The following is a 27,391-nucleotide window of genomic DNA, read 5'->3' as shown; positions in this document are numbered from 1 at the left end:
GAAGTACAGCATGATTAGTCATAATTTCTCATGACGCAAAGGGCAAAACTCAGGACCTTTCCAAGTCTCTTACACATGAAACAAAGCACAGACTACCGCTTATCCTACATGAGAAAAGAGTTATGGTGACGCTGTGGGGTGGTCATTTGAAATGCCCTTGAGGAGGAGGTCAGCAGATTAGTGTTGCGATGGCCTCTGACCTCAGATCACTCAGGCTCCTTGACTACTGAGGAATGAGAGGTCAGCAATCCTGTAGAGTTCTGACTCACGAGTTCTCTGCAGGGATTCATTTCCTCAAAAGGTCTGAAATGTAACATTTGTAGTGACGAGACTTGACCTGACGAGCACTATAGCGCGGGTTGAAGAAATTGAAGAAAAAAGGCTTTACTTAAGTATTTCACTGATCATTAGTGTTCATTTAAGTTGATTATTCTGGAATATTTATTATCACTTTCTCCTTAGAAATTGCCAATTACCAATTGCTTTAAAAAGTCTGTTTTATTATATTCCCAGCAGCTGATTGTCTTGAGGCACAAAACTTCAAAAGGGCACTTAAGTAGCCAAACCTTTACATTACCAAATATTGCTTGCCATTTGTCCCACCAGGAATTTAAGCTCATTCTACTATAGCACTATTAAAAAGTTGCTCTAAGTGGCCATAGCAGCTAAAAGAATGGAAGGTAATATTGTGAAAAAGGAGACATTAAAGACATACCGGTTTAGGCTGAGGGAGGAAGTTGTTGACCCTGGAGATGCTCCACATGCCCTCGAGGTACTGCTGTGCCTGGATGGTGACGGAACTCGGGGATCCAGTGAGCTGCCCTCCTGCCACCGTAACCTGGATACTGGTCTTAGGACCTGAAGAGACTGAGGGGTTCTGCGACCAGCCTGGCACCATATGACGCTCCCCCAAGGGCAGGACAGAGTGGGCGACGGGTTGGCCTTTGGACAGTTGTTTAGCATTGGTGCTGGAGGACGACACAGTGAATCTGGAGGGTTGTGGTAAAAATGATGTGGTAGGCAGGGCAGCCATGTCTGAGCTGAATGTGAGGATGGGAGCGTGGAGCGTCTGCAGGGCCTCCTGCCTCAGTTGGCAGAGAGGTGTGAAGCACACCTGGCAACAGCTGACACCAGCTTCATTGTTCCCAGGTACTTGGAGCTGCTCAAACAGAAAAGTTGCATATCCAGGGTCCTGCAGAGTAAACACACACAAGAAATGTGCTTTAACACTATGCATAATATGCCCACACACAAACTCTGTGCATATAACACTGTTGATGTAAAGCATATCTCATTATCTGTCCTTTTGAAAAAAAATCCTGCACGTTATTCACATTTTCCAGGCGTGTCAGTGGTCTGCTACCAGGGTGGTTCCTGACTGCCCTCTGGGACCCTCACTCCCTGCCTTAACCACTTCCTCTTTTTCTGGGTGGCTGTTTATTTAGACTGAGCTGCTTTTGCTTGCATGCAACTTAAGACTGCTGATCAGGTTCAGTGAGCATGTGCTTATTTCACTTCTGTTGGGGAGACCAAACAAGCCAAACATCAGGAGACAACTCTGAAATAAGGCTCGGAAGGATTAGTAGAAGATCCCACAGAGGCATGCCTTGCGAGAAAAAAAAAAACAAATGAAATGTGTTTTTTATTTATTTTGTGAAGCTTTAGAAATAAGAGGGCTGAGCAGATTTCAGCTTATTACAGCTTTTAGAGACGGTGTCCAGTGGAGTTTTGTCCCTTCTCTTTGCATCATTCCCTAGGGTGTCTCTCTCTGCTTGGGAGGAATGACAAAAGAAAACAACAGCTGAGTGGACTCTAGTGCCCAAAGCTATACAATTTACATATGATAAGTGTCCCAGCATGAAAACATGTGATAAGCCACCAAATGTAAAAATAATTACCTCCTCCAGGAAGCTGGAGGCACACAGAGCTATCAGCGAACTATTCAAATCCTAAGTGAGGGTGGAACATAACTTTCTCTGTGTTTTAGGGAAGCAAACACTCACACAAATACTTACACACAAACACACAGACAGTCTCTTAAGAGGCATAAAGGGCCACCGGTCTCTTGCCCAGTGGAGTCATGGCCTAAGACAGGAACCCACAGCCCATACATAAATGTTTATGAGGCCTTTGCTCCGTGGAACCTCGGAGGTGATCAAGAGGAGTGAAGCAGAGGGGAAACAACAATCCACTGCCCTAATGCAGTGCCACTTAATACAGCTAACCCAATAGACACAGAGGCTATAGAGGCAGGCCGAGGGACTCTAAATCTCCTCCGCATGAAAGCAGCTCAATACAAAGACTTTTAGATGACCTTTCTCTGCAAACACCAACTGTATTAATAGTGCGATCACGCAACCTTTCTACAACATTACAGTATCTACTGAATTATACTCCATTTACAGATAAGCAGAATCTCCATACTATGACGTTATTTATTGGACAACCATGCACAAGACTGTGATTGGACTGGGCTACTTTCTGGCATGATGTTAACTGAGAAGCTCTCGTTAATGATTTACTATATTGGCTATTTATTTTACACTTGAGCAGGCAGGGAAAGAACCTAAGCACAAATACAGTGAGGATGTAGAAAACCCTGTTAATCTCACCTCGAATATAAGACTTTGATGTGTTGACGACCAGCAGTTAATGGTAGATCAAGTGCAGTATGGTATCAAGTGCATATTGATGCCAGAATATATCCCAAAGAGGAATGGATTTGAATGTAAGAAGCTTACAATAGAAATATGATAGGGCTATGATAGAGCTTTAAAAAAATGATGCCTAATGCTGCATGATCCTGACACGTGAACATTTTCTACTTGGCAGAATATTTATGCACAGGACAGGACAGTTCCGCTGAAATAAGATGAAACAGTCTAGGACAAATTAGAGTGAAATGCAAGAAAGAGCTAAAAAAAAAATACAAAACACTACTAGCTGCTATGTTCACAGTCTAGCCTGGCTTCATGTACATGCTTCCTAGACAGGAAATTGAAGCTAAGTCATAACCAGTCAACTCCGCCCTTCCATCACCCCTCACCCTTTACCCTCCAACCACCCCTTACCCACCTCAGGGCACCAGTAGATGGAAGAAATCAATTCCCCTATCTCTCTCCATGCATTGTTAGGTGTTGATTTAGGGGAGCTAATAAAAAGACACACAAAGCTGAGCCCATCTGCTATTCAGTTTCTTCCTGGAGGTTAGAGAGCGGGCTTCTCCGGTTAAGTTGTCTGCAAGCTTTATGCCCAGTGGAGTGAATAAAGGGTCAGGGCCACAAGGCTTATGAGGATGATGACATTGATGATGAGAAGGATGATGATGATGTTGGGGGTGTGGAGGAGAATGATGAGGGTATGATGAAATTGAAGGCCACACAATCCATCTGTATACAACTCATAGGAGGTGGAGAAGAGGATAGTAAGGAAAGGACATCAAGATCAGGATATATTTCTCGCAATCTTTCTGGGGAGGCAGGTTTGAACGTAAACATATAGAAGTTTAACTCTTTCAGCAAACTGAAAAGTCGCCCTTACAAGCTTAAACAGTCTTATATGTTTTAGGTATCACACTCAAGCTAAGTGTTTGAGAGGCATAAAGTGGAAAACATGAAACATATGATGCTTGAGTGCACTCCGCCCTGAAGCCATATTGTTTCTTTTATTATCCATATGATCTGTTACTGACAGGTGCAAGTGGGTGTGAAGAGTAGCGCTGCTTCAGAGAAGTATGTAACGCACAGCATCAACACAATCCAAATGTTCAAAGCATTCCCGTCAGCAGAGAGGCGTGGAGCTACTTCAGGGCTCTGACTCCTCAGCCATTGTTCTGTACAAGTGGGAGATGGTTTTGGTTTTCAAGCCGAGCTCTATCCATGGAGAGAATCGAACTGCACGAGTGAGGATAAGAGAACAGAGAGAGACAGAGAGGTGGGAGGAGGTAGGCCGGGGTTGTGGCCCTTGCCTGAAGGCTTGTGGGTGGTTGTGTTGGTTTACTGCCTGTCAGCACTGATCTTTATTAAACTCTGGGGACAAATGTAGTCAGATGCTATGGCCTTATTATGGAAAGGAGGTGTGCTGAGCACACTGGGGAGAGAAAGCCCTGCCTGTGGAATGAGCCCTTCACAACCCTTAGAGACCTAAGTTTGTCTCTGTCCCTCAGACTAACTGTGATGAAAACCAGGGCAGCAGCAGCAGCAGGAGGGAGAGTTGCCCGACTAACTGACTGTCTCTCTGGGTTGATGGAGAGTGTCATCACAGACAGCCCCATGCCCACAGGCTGATAGAAACAAGCTCAGCCGTAACTACTTATGGATGAGGGGACAGGGAGAAAGATGTGCATGATTTCTTTCTCTTGCCTCCTTAGGGTGCAACCAGAACCGGACAAAGTCACACATAAGATTTTTCTCAAATCACACCTCATTTACCCTGTCTCGTCAGTACACCTTCTCTCTAACCAGACAGAGTGAACCTGCCATCTGACTGTTTCCGCTTTCAGTGTCTAATATACCTCTGATGTGGAGAGCCAGGCCAGATGTAGCAAGCTGACTTAAATCAAGGGAAGGTCATAGTGATTTGAAATGCATGAGGCCCCGCACTAGCCGAAAGACTTTTAGGCACGCTCCATTGAAAGTAAAACACTCTGGGAAACCGTATTTTCTATTCCAGTAGAGCCTAACAGATATTTCCCCAGCATAAAAGCTCCCCATGACCCACTGCAGCAGTGGCAGAAAGGGAAATGAAGCAAAATTGTGTTCAAGTGCATCCATGATGAGAAAAAATAAAGTGAAAAGTTCTGACATACTGCAATCTGCAAACTGTGAGCTATCTGAACTGTTTTTGAGCTCTCTGCGGCATCCTGTCATGTGTGATTTACTTTCTCATTTCTAACATTAGTCAAAGTGCAATTTGCACAAAATAAGTCCAGAAGTGGCATTATGGAAATAACACATTTGCTATTCCTCGATCCTTTGTGTGTTCATTGTAAGCGTTCAGTAACGGAAACACAAGCCGGTTTCGCTAGAGCAAGTTGACTTTAAGATTAAGTTGCTCAGTCTTCCTTCCTTTCCTTCCCCTTCCAGGTTTCTCTTGTATTATTCTACTAGCATGGAAACATTCTCCAAAATGAGTCAGTACAACACCATGCTGCTTTATATCTGTCCTCACTAAACTTTGTTCTCACCAGCACCAGTCCTGTTTACACATTACAATTCTTAAGTACTTCCTATGACTGCATTTCTTGTAAAATCAAGACCACACAGCAGCTGCAGATTCTAGTGCCCTTTCAACCCCCTGGCTTTCCCTTTCTCTGCTTCCCAGTAAGGATGCGACTGAGCCACTATGTTTACTTGGCTTGAGACAGTGTTGACCCTAACCACACACCATCTCCCTAAATCTCAAAGGGATTGGCCCCCAATAAACCGCAGGAGCCCAGTCCAGATCCTGGGGTGAGTACGAGAGTTTCCAGCATGCCTGCTTTCCCACAGGTAGCCCGGCTCATTCTGACAGCCAAGTTGGAGAAAAACGAGCACAGCTGCTGGCCTTGCCCCGGGTGAGCGCAGGGCATTAAGGCAGATTACATTCCCAGGATAAAAGCAACACATCCAGTGGTGTAATCCCTCTCTGCCCCCTGCTCCTTTTCAACTGTCCCCACCACCTCCACCTCTCTGACCTGTTCTCCAAGACAGCCGACTCAACTCAGATCCCCTCAAGGAGAAGAAAGCTGGAAAGCCTGTGCACCCTGACTCTGATTAGATATCAGGTAAAGCTTTTACTGCCGCAGGAGACCTGGGATACAGACCATTAAATTTAACCACTGCCTGCTCGGAGGCAAGAGAAGACAATGACTCAGGATGTCACACTAGCATGCTATTTAACTCTGTGGGAACGTCTTTGGTAGAACACAAAATGGGACGGCTCACCAAATCACATCAAACAGATGTTTGCTCCTGTCTGCTGACTTGACAGATTAAACAAACCTGTAATAAGACTTTCCCAAAACAAAGCAACAGTATCTGCAGCAACACAAGTGCACTGTCATTACCTAGATGATAACACTGCCTCAGACAAAAAGCATGCGCCGCTAAAGCCATGAATTTATTCACCCTCCGTGGCGGTGTGAAAAACCCTGGTTGCTTAATTTTTCTGTCACTCTGGGGGGTTTTTATTGGAGCACAATGAGATTCCATCAAATAAAGATGAACTAGCTCCAGCGTTTCTAACGTGAAATTCGGCTTTTGTTTAAGTAGACTCTTATCCCATTATCTGACTTTAAGCTTTTGTGAGGGATACGGTTGCAAAATGGATTCAGCTCTTGCTTTTCAGAAGCTGCTTTCTAACTGCTCCTGTTTCTGACTCTCCTGTAATTGCTTGATGGTAAATCACAAGAAAATCTAAGGGTAAATATGGGCGAAACAAACACAAAACAAGTACTAATAAAGATATACTGAACATTCAGTTTTACTTATGTACAAAAACCTGATAATTTTCAACTCTGACTTGGCAAAAATTGAGTCTAACATGACTTTCCTCTCAGAGAGATAAGCCAGTATTGTATAATTCCGCAATATCCTGAAGACAAACTGCTTACTAACAATGTCAGAACAAACTTCCATGTATTTTAGATCAAACAAACAAACAACAACAAATGATTACCTTGTTTGGAGAAGCGCACAAGAGTTTTGCATCAGTATTCCCTTAAATGAACAGCCAAATCTCTGAGCATCAAGCATCTGTTCACAACAAGCTTACAGAGGCAGATGTCAGATGTCTGCCCTGTGTGATTTAGCCCTTTCCTCCCTTTAACTGTCAGTGAACTGCTGACAGAAAATGCAAATAGGCTTTACCCCTTAGTGACACTTTCAACACATGATACCACCACCTGTCCTGAGTATCACAGTGACATATCCGCTGGTGAATGATTACAGGGTCGAGCAGGATCTGCCATTGGAAGTAAGATTTACTACAAAATACAGTTGTTACCTTTTTTCACATCACATTGGATCTTCCAATGTGATGTAAATAGCTTTTGTGGCTTACTTGCACTGTGATACAGCTCATTGCAGACTGCAGCCTACAGCTTCTCATGTCATCCATAAAAACAGATGTCACTGTCCATCAAAAATAAAAAGGCCATAGATCCTGCTGACCCTCAGGTTAAACATAGATAGAGTCAGATGTAATCACTCATGAGTCTTTGGCAAACCACCCTGCAACCATTAATGACCTCGTATAATGATGTGTCACCACTCCATATGGTCCACCCATTTATCAGGGTGCGAGTGCTTATAGCACCCCTTACTGACTCACATATGTTTTTGTAAAAGTGTAATTACATGAAAAGGCTCACTTTACGAGGCTTTACATAAGAGGGAGAAATGGGTGAAATACATGCATGTGTGTGTGCACGCACATGTGTGTATGTAAGTGTTTGTATGTGTGTGTGTGTGTGTGTGTATGTTGCCCCTTGTGTGGCTGTCTCTTTCCACCACACCCATCCATCACTCCAGCCTTTCGCCACTTGGCCAGTTAATTACCTTTTCCTGTTCACTCACGCACAAGAAAACAAGCCCCTTTCAGACTGTTTGGACAGACTTCATTCCTCTCCCACTCCCCCAACTCCCCCTTTTTCCAACATCTCTCATTCTCTCTCTGTCTCCTCTGTGGACCCAAGGCAGCCTGTCTCAGATCCATCAAGCTTTCAACGGCTTTGGCCAGAGTAAGAGTGCTGGGGGGTCGAGGCTGGACTCACCATCGGGAGAGTCGGGCACTTAAGACATCTTCATTACAGATCTGCAGGTGGATGATCACTTCAACTCAGTGAGAAGCTGATTTCAGAGATGAAGCAATGCTCTGGTTTGCACAGAGAGAACAACATGAACCTCTCCAAAGTTTTCTCATTAGTGAAAAAAAAGTAACGCTCGGCTGCATCACTAGATAAACCAGACGAATGAAACTACTTTTTCTCCTCTTCAAATATTTTCCACTTCCCTGCCCGTAGCTGCTGCAGAACAAGTCAAGCAGCAGAAGGGCAGCTTGCTGTGTCGTCCTCGCCAGGGACACACTCCTGGATTGTGTTTATGTATACTTTCACCAGCAATTGTTCACTTCTAATTAGAATGGCTGATTTTTTTGGCTCCGAGACACTCTCAAGGTAGTTTGTCTTTTTCCCAACCACACTCTTCTGTGGAAACAAACCAAAATGAGAAAATAATGAAAAATTCAACAGTCAAGCTGGAGAGGCAGGAGCCAGGTGTTGCTGTAAACTGCAGGTGAAAGCAAGGACAGAAGGGAGGAAGGGGAGGTGGGGAGAGGGGGAGGGAGGCTGAAGAGAGGGGATGAGGGTTAAAAATCTGGGTGCACAGATGTTTTGTCATCTCCTTAACTGAAGCTGCTATTTTGCAAAAGTCTGCACAATAGCAGAAATCTGAGATGAGCATTTTACAAATATAACCACTGGCAGTTGAAAGCTACTGTCCTCATTAATGTGCAGTGTGAAATTGAAGCAGTATTCAGTATTCCTAACCATCCACTGGAGCTTGTTGAGAGATCTATTTTTGTCCAAGAGCCCACTCTAAAAACACTCACCGCAAAGCATAGGATCCTGATACAATGGTTTCTTCCAACAGCCCAAACCAGTACTTCACTTGCATTTCAAACCCCCCATCCAGTCTCTATGCAGTGATGACAGCCACCTGCTTCTCCTCTTTCTGAACTGCCACACCGACAGAGCTGAGTTAACTGTGTTTTGTTCTATGGGAGGATTTTTCGTTTTGACTGGGAGACAGAGCACCCCCAGTTCCCTGCAGTTTATTTAGAGAGAAAACAAACTGCTGCTAAAGCTTATGGCAACTAATCTCCATCACAGGACTCCCTCAGCCACAAGGAGTGTAACGTGTGACAGAGGTGAACATCCAAAGATGCAGATTGTGTGCGTGAATGGTTAATTATCAAAGAAAAATGCAAAGGGAGTTATTCATGCTCAAACAGAAGTAATTGCATACGGCATCTTCATCAACATCCTCCAGATCCTATAATGGAAAAAATCTCAGTCTACACATGAACAACATGATTAGAATTAATCATTTTTAGATCAACATGTAAATAGCTGCACAGCTACAGTGCATATAAATTAAATATATGGATCTACAAGGTGCATATTTGCCTCACTTTATACAGTTATTGCAATATTTCATCCCAGACACCTTGTGTAAAAATGCATAGCTCTACATAGTCATGAAAATAAAGCTGTATGAAAGTGATGACAAGGTGAAATGTTGAGTATCCTACAATAATTATTCTCTTCACTTTCCCCTCAAAATGGACGGTACAGTAATTATGCTGGCAAGCTGCCACATGGATAAATATTCAAGTTTTCTGTTGCTGCTGGAGTTTCAGTCTCCCTCCCACTCACTCTCTCCACATGGAGTGACTCTATAGATTGAGTCTGTGAGGAGAAGGTGCATAATGAGTCTCAGTAAGTGGTTATTGTTCGAGCACAGCGCTTTTTTTATTCGGCAACTATCTCAATTTTCATTTATCGGCCTGTGTGCCAGTGTGGGTATGTGAGCAACAGGCTAACCCATTAGCATCACAAAGCTGTACTGACTATAGAACAAGCTAAAGGTTAATCCCCCCCCCCTATTTTGGCACCTTAACTTCTGTTCATACAGAAGAGCACAAATCATCCTCAGCCAAGGTGAGCTGTGCTGAGCGTCCCTGTCCCATCCACTCCCAGTCTGCAGTGCATTATCTCAGAGAGTGACACGCTTTGTGTCTCACAAAGCCACTGCGTGTCGGCAGAACAATGGAACAGCAGAGTTGCGAGCGGTGGAATCAGCCTGGTGCAACAGCCTACTGTAGGTACGGCAGAGAGAATGGGGAATACTAATTTATCATGAAAGATGTCATTACCATGCCAATGACTTCTCAGAGAACACAATTATCACTAATAATAGAAATTTAAACATCAGCCAAGGGCTTTCAGCAAGGAAGGGTTGTATTAATGGAAAACTGTTGTCTGTTTATGAGAACTAGACACTAACGGCTGACGAGAGTACTGATAGAAAAAAAAACACATTGAGATAAGCGCTAACCAGTATCTGTTTTTTTTTTCTTGCTAATTGAGATGTCTAGACACATTCAATTGAATCTCAGCGAGATAAGGAAGTAAGCTGAACTATCTCAGTGGAGAATGGTGCACACTAATCCACTTACTGAGTCTGAAGGATTTTCATTCAGCATCCTAGAAAATGCATGGCTTATCAAAATTTTTTCATATGCACATTTTGCCACTTTGTCTTGTGGGAACAATGGCATCCTACAAATGGCCTTGTGGCCCACAACACGAAGCTACTCCAACCATTTCACTTAATATTCAAATGAGGTGGTGAGGATTGGTTGGGCAGAAAGCCATATATATACTTTTTGGGGGGAATAATAATCTCTTTTCACCCTAATAGTTCATTAAATAATGCAAAAAAGTATAAACTTATAGACTATATATAGATATAGAACATTATATTCTGCTATATTTCATAATTTTTTCAGTTGCAAAAAAGTTAAATGAAAAACATCTCTGTTATACCTCTGTGCAAACTGATTACAGAAGTAATACTCAAACACCTTCCAACTCACACAGGAGAAAGCATACAAATTTGTGGCTTTGTAAGTTATCCACTCGTCTGAATGAGACTTTTTCTCTGTACAGCCAATCACAAAACCGGAAACAAGTTACACAACTGTCTCTATTCTCATGTCAGGGACGCCAGCATGGGCGGACAAGGACATTGCTGCTGTCACTTCACATTGTGAAATGAACAGATAACCTTGGAGTTGTTGGCAGCTTTGTTGAATTCTGAGTTTCTTGAATTCTGCTTTTCAAATTCTTCTTAAGGGGGGGGCTTTCTGCCTGCTCATATGAAATGTCACAACACAGCAGAGCTTGGTGAGAGCTGAGAAATTCAGCTTGATGGAGAAACACACAGTCCTGAGAGAAACAGCGAGAAGCTGCGCTGAATTGTGTGTGTGTGAGGACAGAACATGTCAAACAAAGTGAACACAGAAAGCTTGAGTTTGCAATGAGATTTATACTTTTGGCTCAGGGGTACGATTGCATTCGTCTGAGTCTGTCCGTCCATATAACCTCTGAGTGATGTGCTTTAACTGCACTTAAGAGCATGAGAAACACACAGTTAGGAGCACTTAAACAGCAATAGTCACTCAAGGAAGAGTTCTACAGTCTACAGCAGCTCATTTTCGGAGAGATGCAGACTAATGGGTATTTTATATATTTATGAGTGAAGGAGAATGGAAAGTAGCCAGATGTGTCATTAAGTTGGAAGTGTAAATTCTTATGCATGGCTCTAATCTAATGTGTTGTTCATTTCATGTCACTGAAACAAGATAAATGGCTTCAGAGTTATTACACACATAGTTCTATGTAAAGTAGGTCTGGGGATGCAGAAGCATGCCCCATCCGTGCTTGGGGTTTGATTGTGGGACTGAGGGGTCAAAGGGTAACTAATTGTGCGACTCGTGGAGGTCAGCATCGGTGTGGCCTTCTGCCAGAGCGCTGGAACACCACCTGAAGGTCTGTCAAGAGAGACAAATGAACTCCGACCTCCCTGCTGATGACAGCGACCCCAGTCAGCAAGCACACGCCATATCTTAATCAGGGTCACAGAGAAAGGCGCAGACCGCCGCTGCCCGGTCCAGACGCTACGTGCTAAAGGAGCTATGGCTGATGTTTACCTGTCCGGTCTCATGTTCAGTTGGTCATCAAAAATCAGAAATAACATTCATTCTCCATGATCTTGTAGCAGTTTGTCACTTCTTGAGTAACATGAATAAAAGCTGTGGTCACTCAGGCCTTAATGTGCACACAAAATGCTGGGAAAACATAAACAGAGATGCTTGCTTAGTGCAATCTGCTCAATCTAACAAAAGCATTCTTGTGCAAGCAGCTCTTTCTTTTTTAGAGACCCCATAAAGAGCTAAACTTAGCTCAGCCTTCATACTCTCGGAATTCCACATGAGCAACTCTCAGTTTTACAGAGTGACTCCCTAAACAGAGCAGAACAGGAGATGGTTATCATTTTTCACCAGTCAATAATTAGCTGACTCCCTAATCAGCTGTTTGTGCGGCGTGCCTGTCCGTGCCTTCTCATTTAGCCATATCGCAGCAGACGCCGGGGCTTTTACCTGCCATGCCATCAGCAGTAATCCACCGCCTCAACCACATTGATAGCTGACTCTACTGTCTGGAATGTACTCGCAGTTGAGCCTCGTAAAAGACCCTTCACCAGGTCTACTGTGTGTGTGTGTGTGTGTGTGTGTGTGTGTGTGCCATCCTGTTGTAGAGAGCTAACAAGTATATATGATGGATGGACAAAATCACATGACAACTACGCTGACGGAAAAGGTATTGTGATTGGAGGTCTAGGGATCATCCAAAGAAAAGGAGTGTCTCACTTTCAAGATTAACAAAATATCAAAAAGGATTTCCTTTCCTAAACAGAGACTACAATAAAGCGAGGTTGCCAGCCAAAGGGACACGGCCAGAGGGGACGTCTCCCTCACTCCTACGCTTACAACTGCTGCGCTGTTTTGGAGACAAAAATGACCCAGAACCTGTGTCAACAGCTGGGAAAAGCATCCCTCGCTGTGCTTTGTGAAAGTGATAAAAATAACACCATGAAGTATCCCGCTGTGGGTTACGCCCTGAACGGGTCTGTTTTTCCTGGCCAGAAGGGTCACTGTCAGGCAGAGCTGGACCTCCAGCCAACACACATCAAGGCAGCACTTTCCTAGCCTCCATTTTCGCCCCTGTCTTTTCCTGTTTTGACAGGAAACAGGAGATGATAACATAGTCGCACAAACAAGCACAGATTGCCTCCGACCTGCTGCCGAGCTGTCCTCATGTGGCCTCTGTGTCTAAACACAGAAAAAATAACACGCGCCAGTGTGCAAATCGAACTCGCTGCGAAGAACAAACACGGACACCAGGCCACTGTGACGCACAGGCACGCACATAGACACACCTGACACGCGCATTGCACCTGTCTTCGTGCCAAGCTTCAATAACCTTTCCACAGCCTGGCACAGTCTTCTGTGTGTCGAGCACTTCCTCGCTGGCTCCCAGCAGCGTGCCAGCACAGCGTTACACAAAGGAATCCAATAAAACAGACCACCAAAGTCATGGACACAAGTCTGAAAGAGGATAGATGAAAGCTGTGGTGGTCGCCACGGGGAACCAAACATACACTGTGGAGGTGAGCGGAGGAGCAATGTCAATATCTAACAGAGAGAGGAAGGGTGGGGTGGGGGGAGTAGCACTAGCATCGTGGGGATTGCTTTGAAGGCCAAGGGAGGTGTGGATGGGTACTGTCTCTTGTCCGAGGCTTTTTTTGGAATGTGGGCCTTTTATGTTGTCAGGAAGCACACTGCAGTGAGACACAACAAGTGGAGTGACGGGGCCATTAGAGTGGCTTTGTTGATGGTGAGAGAATCTCAAAGGAACGGGACACTTTGATTGCCCTCTCTGATCCCCCACTAGCCTTTGTTTATGAGCTAATTAAGCATTGTTCAGTTGCTGCAGTAGTCTCAAGCCCTCCATCCCCATAGCACCACCATGACTTCCAATGGCTACTGTAGGACTTTTACAGCACCCTCCTATAACTTAACAACTAGCAGGAATCACTTTCTGAACTGCTTTTCAGTTTGGGAACCGAGCTCTGACAAAAACTGACTATGTAAGTATATGTTGTGTGCATGCATGTTCACGAGTGTGTTTGTAAAAGGCAGAGAGAAGCGCTTAAAAGAGAAGGAAACACAGATGAGGTACAGTCTGGCAGGTCAAATACAGTTCAAACACGGTCTCCAGTGACCGCTTCTGTAGGAGTTCAAGTGTGCCCTGGTTTCACCCCTCCATTGGACTCTGCAGCCAAAACAGCCTCTCACTCACAAAGAGATGAAAAGATAAATGCCCAGCATGGGACGGGGGGAGGCCGCGGGGTCAGTGGATGGACAGAATAGGGAGGAGGGGGCAACATCTTGCTAGATGTGGTAATGACCGGGTGAATGCAGTGAATGCATGTTAGTGAGGGAATCTTAGTGAGGGAATGCTTGCAAAGCGGAAAGGCCATTTTTACATAAATGTAGTGCATGTGTACACAAATGCATTTACCTGTGTTTGAGGTCAGATGCACAAGCAGTGCATGAAAAAGAAAAAAAGAGAGAATCCCAGTTTATGTATTTATAACAGAGAAAAAATGTAGTTTGCTCGATAAATGAAAAGCTCAGCATTGCTACATTATGACCTCCCCTGGAAACCATTGCTTTAAAGTCAGACTAAAGCTGACAACCTGTAAAACGCTGTGTGTAAACAAAACCACACATTCAAGTTTGACCACATAATAGTTTTATGGCCCGCTAGCTGTCTGGACTTGCAGTGGACATTATGGAATGACCTTAGTTTTGTAACTTTTGACTCTCAATAGTTGCTGAGTTGCTGCTCTTGGAGGGGGGGAAGGTGAGCTGGACACAGCAGTAGCATCCACTTCTACTCCAAACAGTCAAGCTATGCAGGAATTCAACAAGGCCACATGCACAGGTGTGCTCCCCGAGAGCTTCCCTCCTCTTCACTGGGCATCTGAGGAAACAAAGCATTTCCGTGTTGCACAGACACGTTCAAAGGCATTCCAACCATGTTTTTGTTTGATGTATAAATGTAGTGCAGTAAACAACAGCTACAGTATCTACCGAGTTGATTTAAATGTTTCTGAGAGACGCAGTGGGGGTGAACCGGTGCCAAATAGCCCATGGCAGAAAAGGAGCAGTCGAGAACCTAAAACACACCGCATTAATGATGACAGTTTTAGGAAGAAAAAAAAAAAAACACCAGCATGTAAGAACAAAACTCAACTAAAATATGCTCCAAATAAAAGTCAAATGGTGAGGCAAGCAGGCCAGAGAGCAGCAATCAGGGTGATAGACTGCTGTCAACATCACATAAAACAAAAAAAGTTTGACTGAGAATGCCGGGAGACACATAAACTTGTACAAATGCACAAACATATACACACAAACTTGCCCACACACTCTCTCCCAGGCTTGTTCTCACACTCAGCATGGGAGTTGGGCAGCACTCAGCTGGGGGTCTGCACTGCGGGGCCCGATAGTGAGTTCCCAGAACAGGGAGGATGCTCACGCTTTTATAGGCAATGCTGAACTGATACTGAGCAGCAAACGCAGAGGATGGAGAGGCAGTCTGGGACTCATAAACAGAGAGGTTTAAGTTTAAGTGCCCGACACACATGAAGAAGATAAAACAGCCCAGAGCTCTTCAGCAGAGAGAGTGACATCATAAAATAGAGCGGCAGTAACAAGAGGGGAAGCATAAAGGACGGATCTATTAATGGGAGTCAGTTCATGAGAGAGAGGCAAGGGAAGGTTTACTCCATAAGCATCCACTGGGAGTATGTGGTAAGCTCAGGATGGCATCATTTCTCAAGACAGTAAATCTCTGAAAATCTCAATATGAACCTAATTATTTTTATCCAACTGAATACCAGTGACCTCCAAAGTACACATGTTTACTATGTGGGCAAATATGTTAGCTCCGAAGGTTACACATTCAACAGTGCAGCTTGTCAACAGTGAAGGACTGGCTTCTTTTCTTTACTTTCTTGCTGTTTGTCAAAGTTCAAGGCACAATCTAAGTGGATTTTACAAGCATGTGGTGTTGGCTGATGCTCTTTCTCTCTCATCTTTATCACTCTGGTGCTACACATCTGGATAAATCATGGGATGAGACCCCAAAAAAATGGTTAGATGCTTGCTAATACAAAGACGGGATGAAAATGTATAATTTTTTATGAAAAAAGACTCCACTCCATTTCAGCCTTTGCTGCTCTGAAAGCTACGAAAACATTTCACCAGAAGAACAAAAGTCCCAGTAAAAATACCTCACCTGCCAATCCAAGACAAACAACACAGCTACTGTATCTTGATTGACTTTTTCTGGTGAAAATCCATTATGAAAATCCATACAGCTGAGGTTGACCTTTTCAGTGTTCCGCCTATTGAGAAATTCCACGACACCACTTTCCACAGGAATAAAAGCAACTTTGCTGCCATTTTGTAGAATGTATTGCTATGCTGTTTCCTTTAAAATGTCAGCAGGCAAATAGCTAAGTCAAGTCATTCAATAGTGAAACAAAAACGCCCACGGAATCAACCACTTTCCACTTCTTTCCCTCTGCTCCCTCTGTCAATAGAAGGGATACATGCTTTGGTGCCAATCTGAGATTTTTATTTATTTAATGATATAATGATATAAAATTAACCTAAAAACTGAGCTTAGTATAAGTTGATAATATGAGCAGTGACATGTAACAGACTTTGATTTAAGTAACCAGCAGCCACTAAAATGAGGGCGCAGAAGTGCTAAAATCAGATCTTGTATTCTCACCATTTTCACCCTAAAGCTAAGCCCACCAAGTACCAGCGTAATAGCACTGGACAGTCACCTTCTCCATCACCTTCTCCATTAACCAGACCACCACTTTGCCTGTGTGTTGGAATGAGGATAAAACACCGACTGTAATAATGCCATCATAAATTGGATAGCGGTTAAGTTCAGAAAGATGGATGACTTCTGCGGCAAAGTGGAAAGGATGGAGAGACTCTGAATGTGCTTCATCTCTTTCTTTTTCCTCTGGTACTTACACGCACATTCACACATCATCAATACACACACTCATCCTTGCACATGGAGCTGGACACTCAAGCATGAAATGAACATGAGCAGCGTGAACTTTGACTGGCATTTTCACACTGCGCCAGGATTTATGGGGCACTATATACGTATCTGAATGAGCTTCTGACAATAAAGAATTGCCCAACGCATTGCTGGGACGCCTAGTAAGACGAGTTAGCGCAAACCATCTACCTATCACGTCACAATCCGTCTACTATTACACAAACACAAATAGAATCGCAATAAGATGCATGGACACCGTCACCCAGACACCTATACAGATATATTACACGAAAGCACACCAGCGTGCTCACACAGCAGCCGCAAGCCACAAACCACGGTCTGCTACTGTTGGCTACTAAGGAGCTCCTCTGGGAACTGACGGTCAAGGTGTTGAGAAATATTAATGTGCACACAGTAGTACCAAAAAAATTGTTTTGGTTTTATGTCCAGTGTTTTTCACTCTCACAGGAGGCAGCTGTTTCCAGAAAAGCTCTTATAAAACCCATTGTATGCAACCTGACCAGTACCAAACAGCACACAGGCCAAGTTAGCAACTAGCTGGTGAACCTAGTGGAACACTTTGCAGGAAAAGCAAAATGTTAATGCTAATGTTAATCTATGTCTGCTCAATGTGTAAATATTCTGTTGTTTAACTTTATGAGGTGATATGTCAGTGTTGTGTTTACAGTTCGTTACGCTGTCCCCAGATGGCCTAAAAAAGATCAATTAATGCATGTCTAAAGCTTTTCTTTTGTTTTCTAATGCTTAACAGTGAAACACAGTTCATTGCGCTGAACATGAATTCGATGGGTTCTGTGCACTATCTGGGGGTAAACATTGCCAAAGAGGCCAAACACTAGCAGCACTCTGAACCAGCAGATGAGAGGTAGCTCCATTTACATCTGCCAAAGAGGAAAACAAACAAGGCAATGTCAAGTCCAACTTAAGTACCATACTCCACTGATCCACTGTTTACTGTGAGCAAGGGAGCCACGCCCAGACTGCTGGAGTTTTCTGTCTGCATATCCATCTTGGCAAGGATACACAGCGTTGGCATTCTCTTTCAGCACATTGCTATAAGCCAGGCGATTTGTCTGCTACCACAAGGCCCGCTGTCAATTGAGTGCGTTTTATGGAGCCAGCAGGAGATTACCTCCAACTCAGTGCCCCTCAGTGTCTGTGTACTGTCTTGAAAATTTATCTCAACAACTATGTTTTTCCAATGCTCTGAATCAGACTCAATAATGGACTGCAGTCTGCCTGGATCGTGCACGTCTCACTTCACCATGACATATGGAGCTGAGTCGTAGGAGCCCTGTGACAGCATAAAGCAAACATACATACACACATACTCACACACACACACACTCACAGGCGGTTCAACCTAAATGAACAAGTCAAACTGATTAATTCCCACTATTTACACTTCTTGTTGCATTTGTGTTCTTTGCTCATTGACATTTCTGCCTTTGTGGCTCTGTTCTCATGCTCTGCAGACCTATGCTCTGCTGTAACACATCACCCTGTCAGCCTAGACTGCAGAACCATTGTTTCATTTCAGTCTGGCTCATTGTTACACATGATCCTTCACCAAACAGCAGCAAACTCATTCAGACAAGTGCTATTATGTATGGCAATCATTCCTCAAACACACTAACAATGAGAAACAGTTAAAGAATATAGGTGCTGTCAGAATGTCAGCATTACCTGGAGCTTCGATTCAAAGAATTCTGTCAAAATGATTGTTTATAAAACAAAACCAGATTCGGGCCTCATTTGTGATTGCCTGACTGAGCCACATCTGAATTAAAACACTCAGTAAATATACACCTGTGACTGGCTACCAACAGGAATTTTACAGGTTATTGCAGTCACTCAAAATGACCACTTATACTAATTTGTGCAATGCTAGCTACCATATTGCTAACAAACTCTGTTGTTCAACAGAAGAGAACATTTTGGGAAATATACTTATTCACTTTCTTGCCGAGAGTTGGCGTACATGAGAAGATTGATACCACTCTTTCGATTATGAACCATCATTCAGGAGATGGTTAGCTTAGCTTAGCATGAAGACTATAAACAGTGGGAGACAGCTAGCCTGGCTCTGTCCACAGGTAACAAAACATGCCTGCTATGACCTCTAGAGCTCACGCTGTAAAGCCACGTTCCTTTTTTACACATCTGTTTTTGTACAAATTAAACAAATGAGATACAATTTGCTAATTAGTGACCTTTAGAGGTGCTGGTATGGTGATTATTTAACCTGTTGACAGAGCCAGGCTAGCTGTTTCCCACTGTTTAAACCCTAACCCTTACCCTAAATCTCAAAGTATTCAAATCAGTATAATGTAAGACCAGGAAAAGCAGCAAATTCTCAAATTTGAGAACCTGAAAACAGTAAATGTCAACATTTTTGCTTGAAAAATACAAATAATTTTATTTCTTTTTTCTTTTTGTAATACCACTTCTTTGTTAAAAATACTCTTACAACAGGCCTCTTCAGGCCAAGATTTAAGGAGATTTTAGAGAAGTTAAGAGACTCTACCAAGCTTCATGACCTTTGGTAGCTTATTGCTCTCTCATTAGCTCATTATAAGGTAATGGTGCAGCTGGTCTCCAAGTCACACTTTGAACGTCTTTACTGAATAGCTGTTGTTAAGGATAAAAGGGTTATTTTATTTGACTTCTGTAAAAGTGAGGGTGCTGCAACCTTTACAATAACTGAAGGCAGCAGAGTAAATTCCCGGGTCTAAGCTTCTCTAAAAAGCTCTGCTCACCTTGACAGGTAACTGAGGGAACATCTGGATGGCTCTCTGTAGACAATACAGCTGCACCAGAGAGGGCCAGATGGCCAGAACAAGACACATACAGCTAAACTCTGTGCATATGCGTGTGTGTGTGTATGTTCACACATGAGTTCACCTGTGTGCACGTGCCTGTGTGTGTGTGTGTGTGTGTGTGTGTGTGTGTGTGTGTGTGTATGTGTATGTGGGCATCTGCTGGAGAGCCTCAGTCAGCTCTTGTTTCATCTTGCCCGCTGTGGATCTGCTCCTCTGAGCAGTCAGGAGCACAGTGCAGATGTAAGGAATGGCAGTTATTCCTGCTGGAGAATTCCTCAACCTCCTCTGACAGATTCTTTCGCTTTTCTCCCAATGAAAGGTGATGAGCATCAGACTCGCTGCAGCCTAGCACCACGCAGACCCATCAGCCCTTGCATCTGTGCATGCTGAACCCATTTCCTGAGCTCTGCCTCGTAGCAATTTGCCCTCGCAATTGCAATAAGTAGCGGACTGAGCGGCAACAAGTAGGGTCAATTCACTTTCAGTTCACTAAATTAAAGATGTAAAATGAAACTGCAGCAGACAGTGAAGATGTGGGCTTCATTCCAGAGTTGCCTGAAGGTTAGAAAAAAGGTTTGTGGCCAGTGAAAGTCAGCTCCTTTGAAAAGCGGGACCAGCTGTGAGAATCTGGAGGCAGGAAAGTGAATGAGAAACACTGTACTCTTCCATAGCTGCTGTCAGGGCTGTTCCACTGTCTGCATATGAAAGACTGTGGTTGCACTGTGCAGCTCTCAGGTGGAGATAAAGGCTGAGAAATAAAGAAAATGAAGGATTTTTTCCCCCAAGAAAATTACCCTCCTGCTTCGCTCTTACAAAAAAGTGCATTCATACAACAAAGCCTTTAATTTCATGCCACTGCACCCACTTCACTGCACAGTTTGTGGAGCTGGGTATCGTTTGAAATTTTTTTAATAATAGCAATATGTTACGTAAGTTTTGGTATACGATACCAAGCCTTTTTTACCATTACTTTTTTTCTACAAAACCCTTTTTCATGTAACAAAAGAAGCCCAAACTCTAAAATGTTAAATGTTGTCTTAACACAAGCATACAAGAGCTTTACCTTAATAAAAGCCTAATCAATAAATATCAAAGATCAAATATAAGTAAACAAGCTACCAAATCTAGCTGGGCATTAGATGCCAGGTTTCAGTGCTTGAATAATTTTAAATACTTGGTGCCATGGACACATTTCGGTTGGTAGCAAAAAAAACTATTGAGGTTCAATACCCAGCCCTAACAGGAAGTATAAAAGAAGTGAACACAAAGCATTCAAACACAAAAGAAATTTGTCACATGAAGAGGTGGCTGACAGCTGCGGAAAGAGTAAATGAATGAAGCTGTGGAGTCTTGAGTTAAAGTGGCAATGAACAGCTGCTGAGGCTCACAGATACAGTGCAGCACGGCAGCGGAGAGCCATGACTGATGTCTGTGGTCTCTGCACCACTTGACACCAGATTATTGCTCTGCAGTTTAATACAGCCACATGCCATAAAGCAGAAGTCACACTGCATGCAGGGATGAAGCGAGGGGACAGCTCAGCCCAGAGTCTCCTCTATTCTCCTGTCTTGTCTCTCATCTCCTCCCATGCTCTCTCTCTGGAGTGCATGCACTGCTGAGCAGCAACACAGGCATGCAGCACACACACACACATCACACAGAGCCTCAGAGGCTCAGGTGCTTAGAGGTGAATAGAATAATGTGGTCATGCTCTGTTTTAACTCTACGTTGGCTCAAGTTTCACAACCAAGGGGTCTTTCACACAGTCTTTCCATCCATCTCTCCATCCGTCTGCCAGTCACTCTGTCCTGTCATCTGCCCTCCTGCAGCGAACCTAGCAGCGTACACCTGTTCCAGCCCAGGTCGGCCCCCTGAAACTCTAACCCACCATAAAGACTGAGCAAACTGACAGAAAGGTGAGAGGTCAGTCAACAAAGAAGAGGTGATACATCCCCTCGACTCGCCTGAGAAACAGTAGCCAGGCTGGTAAATCTGCAGCCAGTTTACCATCACCCACTTCTTCTCTGTCTTTCTTGGACTTAGAAAATTTCTCTTGTAACACTGACTTGTAAACACACTCTTCTATGCACAGTGCTATTTTCGACAAAGCAATGTTCCTCCTGGCTCCTTGGCCATGGCAACCAAACACTCTGCCCCAATTCTGTGACGGTTAGGTGGGCATGGAGGCTGAATGCATTTGGGAAATGTGCAGAGTGCGGGCAACATACAGTTAAAACATGAAATTCAAGAAAGCAAAAACTAATTCATATACCCACACAAGCACACACAATGACAGTGTGGAAGTAACTATTTATTTCACACAAAAACCAAGACAAACAAACTCAGAGATCTTACAATGCCACTGGCTTTTTGGCTAGGAAACATTTGTTGCATGACATAGGGGATTGATTAATTTCCTTTCCTCGGTGCTTCAGGAAACAAAAACTGATTTGTAACACACAGATGGATTCACTAACAATTCTACAATTTAAGTGGACCAAAGGTCAAGTGAAGAACAAAGCAGAAACAAATCGAACATGAATCCAAATGAGTCGTTTGCAAGAATTACTGTTCCTATAATTTATGAATTCAACATGAAAAAACTGGCAAAAGGCCCCATGGTACAAATTAATTCCTGCAGTCACATTCATAGTCACACTCATACACATCCATAATAGATCCATCCATAATAGATTTGGACACATTTTGCATATATCAGCAGTGAATGGTGTTCATGATTAGCTGGCAGTTTGCTCACTCTGTATAACAAAGATGTAACTTGGTTAGCTTGTGATTCTAAATTCAGTTTCCCTGTATCCAGAGTGCGAAGGCCAAGGTGAGTCCTGGCTGCAAACTGACCTTAACCTCCAACAGCTCAACTTATTCCAAACCTTCAAGTCCTCAGAGGTTTGCAGGACATTCTCTGTTAATCAGTCAGTGTACTAGTGGAGCTCACAAGGTCCAACACTACATTTATATTCATGAGCCTCAGTATTTATGAGTGGGTGTTAGCACAAGTGTTGACTCTATCATTGACTCACAGTCTCTGCAACATACCAAACCCTGACGTATGTGCTCTAACAATCCAGTTTATACTCAGTAGCATATCACAACTGGCTTGTGTCACCACAAACCATGTACTCTGTGTTATAAAAAACAGCTCTCTGCTAACAGCTTCTGTTCCAACCTATAGTTTTAATGATGAAAATACATACATAAAAGCCTTTGCAGACAACAAACACAAGTATTCTCAGCTGTAATTTTAAAGGAATAGTCAAACATTTTGGTAAATAATCATATTTACTTTCTAGCATAGAGTAAGATGAGAGGACTTGGAGAGAAGATGAGAATCTGTCCATGAAAGACAGCAAGCAGCCGGTTAGCTTAGCTTTGCACAAAGACTGGAGACAGGGGGAAGGTGGTGTATACCTGGTGTCTTCAGGAAGTCACTGCTCCCAACCAAGAAATAGTCAGGCACATAACCCACTGTAAAACCACAAATTGTCATTTTTGCAGTTTTTGTATGGTTTAAACTGCTGGTAGGCAGATTTTGTTACCTTCAGACAGAGCTAGGCTAGCTGTTTAACTGTCTCCGACTAAGCTAAGCTAACCAGTTGCTGCTTGTAGCCTTGCACTCAATAGATTGAGAGTGGTCTGAATTTTCTAATCAAATTCTCCACCAGCAGTAATAAGCATATTTCCCAAAATGTTGAACTATTGCTTGAAGTAATAGCTTTTGCACATCCAACTTGTTCTTCAAGGATTCTTTGAACCTGAGCTACAATGCACCTCCTTGCATATTTCATCAACTTAATCCAGCCTTTTTGGCTCCCATTCTCCCTAAATGTCATCTCTCTCATGGTTCAGGGGATACAATTAAGGTTAGCCCTTTCAAAAAAAGATATCGAGTGACAGTGCTTCTGCCTAAACTGTGACTGAGGGGCTTTAGCTGCTCCAGACTGGCCACAGGCGAGGAATTATAGCCCTTACAGGTCACAATAACCCCAGGCTACTGGCTCTTTACAATACCTAATCGCCTTTTGTTGTCATTGACACTCTTTTTCACTTTTTCATGAGATGGTTGATGGCACAGGCACAAAAAACACTTTCCTCTCATTTCATCTCATCAGCACACACAACCAAAAGTATTAAGTATCCCTTACCGACCTACAAAAAGAGGATGAGAGTTAGCATTTCTGAGCTAAGGCTGGATCTAATGCAGCTGCATGCTAGTCCTATCTGTCTGTGTTGACAGAGCCTCTGATTACAGTATGAAGCTAATTGGTTACTTTGAAGTTGGGGTTTAAGTGATCATCTTTCTTTATATATCATACCTAGCCGCTGTGTCCAGCCACATTAAGCACAGTCTACAATTATTGAATCCAGACTGTCTGCTATTCACTATTGAAGTCATTCCTTACTGTGGGTTTTAATTATGCAAATTAAGTAGGTGAATTCCCTTGATTAGATCAAGTCTGCGGGTTGTCAGTGTCTCTACTGATAGCAAAGTGTATTTTTTCCAATTTTTTTAATCATCTGCTGACTGAATGATATCAAATGTGTAAAGGCACCTGAAACTTGTGGGTGGTAGCTCAAGGACATAATTTTAGCGAATTAATTTGGGGTTGAGGCCTTCAACACAATGTCATAAACTATTTAGAATTAGAAAAGCACTGCAAATTACGTGTATAAACGGCAATATAGTACTTACTACGTGCAAGCTTTTTAAAAAGTTGTCAAACAGCAACTAAAGACATGGAAACTCTAGACACAGTGGTGCCAAAAGGGTAGAAACCATGAAAAATATTTAAGAGCTTTCAGTTGTTGTGGAGGGATTGGCACACCAAAAAGAAATAATTTGAGTTTTCTAATGCTGACCAAGTGGTTTCTGTACAAAACTGTCAGTGTGTTGCTGCCGGTGTCCACTTACACCACTACTGGACTCCTGACCACAGAGCTGTGCTGAACTACAGTATACAGGGAAAAAGCCTTTACTTCCCTATGTTTGTTGAGGGACGCACTGTAAGCAGGTTCTTTTAGACCCAAACAGGAAAACACAAAAGCTGTCTGGAAGGCTTCAGTGTGTGTGAATGGTGAACTTTCCCCGCAGTAGGCTTCATGTATAAAAGTGCATTCACTTTACACAAACACTCTTCCTTGAATTTTTATCTACTCGGGGCTACTACTGTATTCAAACAATAAGTCTACAGGCAGGGTGAGGGGGAGAGGGATGTCTGGGGACCAAGCCGACTTCCTCTTCACAAAAACGGGACGGCAGGCGGATGGGGAGGGAGGGGAAGTGCGACCTCGGGTAAACAGTCTCTGCTCTCGTTTTCCCATGACAACTGCAGACACAACACTGGCCCAAACCGACTCCAGCAGGTAGTACGATCCCAGACACAGCCACCTGAGTTGCCCTGTTGACCTTATTCCCCTCCATGGAGGAAGTAATTTGGAAGCGATCATCCATAGCCACGTCCATCCTATGAGGCCCAACAGGTGAGCAGCTCAAACTCACAAAGACAATAGGTTTATTATCCTTGCTTTAGAAGCCCATGCCATAACCCTGCTACAATAACAGCACCCTGCCATCACTGTTTGCCACCCCGGAATTAAGGCCCAATTTAGCCATCAACAAGTACAAAATAGGGGGGGAAAGGGGGCTGCTGAGCACCTGGTGAAGGCCACAAAGCACTGCTGGAGGGTCCCACACTAAAAAGGGGAGGTCAGTTCCCATGGCAGATAATGGCAGTTAGGAGTAGGTTTAATGTGTTTACGGGCTGGACTTACCTGATGATACCTGAATATAGATCTGATATGCTCAGAACCACCTACAAAGATTAGACCACACATACAGATATCTCAAACAGAGAGCCCAGGTGCTACAAAAGTCCCCCCTTGTTCCTTGTATACCTATTCCCGTATGAACATCAGGTGCTATGGGATTTGGGGTGAACCTTGAAGTAGCTGTAATCCAATCTGACTTTGAGACTCTCTCTCTAAAACAGGACAACAAAGGAGAACCTACCCGAGGGCAAGCCCAACCCGCCACAACAGCAGTCTCAGGGCCTATATTTAACAGCGGTGGGAATTGTGGGACCAGCCATACAGGAACACTTTCAATGCAAAGCGAAGGTCGACTGGGACTTAACTTCCTCCTCAGTCTCCAACGTTAGCAGCTCGCTTATTACAACCCCCTCAACCCCCCCACACCCAACAGCAAAATAAAGAGATAAGCATTGTTTAGCAAAACAATGGGCCACTTTCAAAGTCTCAAAAGCTTCCATTTTCACATCCAAGGCCAGCATTTGAAGTCAAGCATGGCAATAAACAACTTTACAAGCGGATGGTGAGAGCTTTCTTGGTACAATTATAAAACATCAAGGGGATCTTATTTCATTGTCTATAGATAACAGTGATAACAGCAGGTGCAGGTGGGCAAGTAAAACCAGAAGATATACTGTAAGTACAGAACTGTTACAACAGCAAGACTGAGAAACTGCTGCCAAAGCTAAAATCACTGCTCTCTCTCACTACCCTGTGTGTAAAACAGTGACTGTATAGCTCACATGAGGGCTCTCTGAACCTAATTTGATTCTTTCTAACAAGAAAAGTTGTAAAATGGAGCAATGTAGCACAAATGATCACAATATTTCAAACTTTAAGGTGTAAATAACTGCAAAACATGCAGACATTGAAACAGAGGTTGGCCTAAAAAAAGTGTGAATAAAATGATTAAACCAACCTTCAATGAGTTTTGGTCAGCCAGGGCTAGCGCTTGTTTCCTCAGCTCTGAGACTTTCTTCTGACATTGCTGGCAAAAGCCTCCCTTCTCCTCCGACTCGGAGATAGAAACCGACCCGGCGCCCTCGGGAGGAGGCCGGCTGCTGCACCGCGCGTCCTCCACAGAGGGAAGTCTTTTCCTGGGGGTTGCTGGAGACTCTCCACTCGGACATCCCTCCACCTTCAACAAAAGAAAGGATTTTTGGGTTAACTTCGATTGTAAGAGCAAGTCACACACCTCCAGTGCGTACAAGTGTGAGGGTGAAAGCGTTTGTTTGCAGCTTGACAACCCGTTTGAATACACCTGTCCAAGTAGGCACCACATAGATGCAGGTTATGCGACTTTTAGTTTAAGAGGAAAACCTACATGAGTAGAAGCAAATCATCTTTTTTTTTTTTTTTTTACACTTAATCATGCAATAAGACACTTACAGTGAACATGCGGTTGTTAGGGTCCCCTCCATCAGGAGTTGGATTGCCCCCAAATGAATTCATTCTCCCAGATCAAGGTTAGGCTAGACCTTCAGGAGAACGTCTTCGTCAAACACCAAATTAAAACGCAAGGAAGAGCCATAGGCAAGACCGCAGACCCGACTGAAGGTTACCAGTCATCTGTCAGTGTGTACTGGACCCAGTGGCTGCTGATCGAAGGCAACTGGTGAATGTGTCCCATACGTTTACAAGCAGCGGAGGAGTTTTGGTGCAGGAGGGGGATCAGCGGTGCGCAGGAGGCGGTATTACTCCTGGAATGGGAGGGCTAAAGAAAACTTTCCTGCACAGGCTGAGGGGGCTGTATGAGGTTTTATCAAATGGACCGGTGTGACGGTGTAGTGGACAGTGATATAACAGTAGACTATATTAGTGATTTAACCCCTTTAAATATAGTCTCCACCCTTTTCCTCCAAAGTAGCTTTATGAAAATGAATGCCCTGGCCACTACTTTATACACAATTCCTCAAAGTCCAGCTTCAAATATATATTTTTGGAAACCTCTGGATCT

The 27,391-nt window shown here is 43.6% G+C and overlaps 1 protein-coding gene across 1 annotated transcript in view; it reads right to left on the bottom strand.

Moving 5' to 3' along the window:
* Window positions 1–27,120, bottom strand: part of kif26ab (kinesin family member 26Ab) — a 66,732-nt gene extending 39,612 nt beyond the window's left edge. The window contains exons 1-3 of the mRNA XM_044375483.1: window positions 26,824–27,120; window positions 26,354–26,572; window positions 716–1,192 (exon numbers count right to left, since the gene is read on the bottom strand). Of these exons, the coding sequence (XP_044231418.1) occupies window positions 716–1,192; window positions 26,354–26,572; window positions 26,824–26,886 (759 nt within the window). The 5' untranslated portion in view covers window positions 26,887–27,120. The remainder of the gene's footprint in view (window positions 1–715; window positions 1,193–26,353; window positions 26,573–26,823) is intronic.
* Window positions 27,121–27,391: the final 271 nt, after the last annotated feature.

The sequence above is a fragment of the Thunnus albacares genome, chromosome 15, assembly GCF_914725855.1.
Source record: "Thunnus albacares chromosome 15, fThuAlb1.1, whole genome shotgun sequence".
Classification (NCBI taxonomy): Eukaryota; Metazoa; Chordata; class Actinopteri; order Scombriformes; family Scombridae; genus Thunnus; species Thunnus albacares.
The sequence above is the reverse complement of the archived record's forward strand: the minus strand, read 5'-3'. Positions and strand labels throughout refer to the sequence as shown.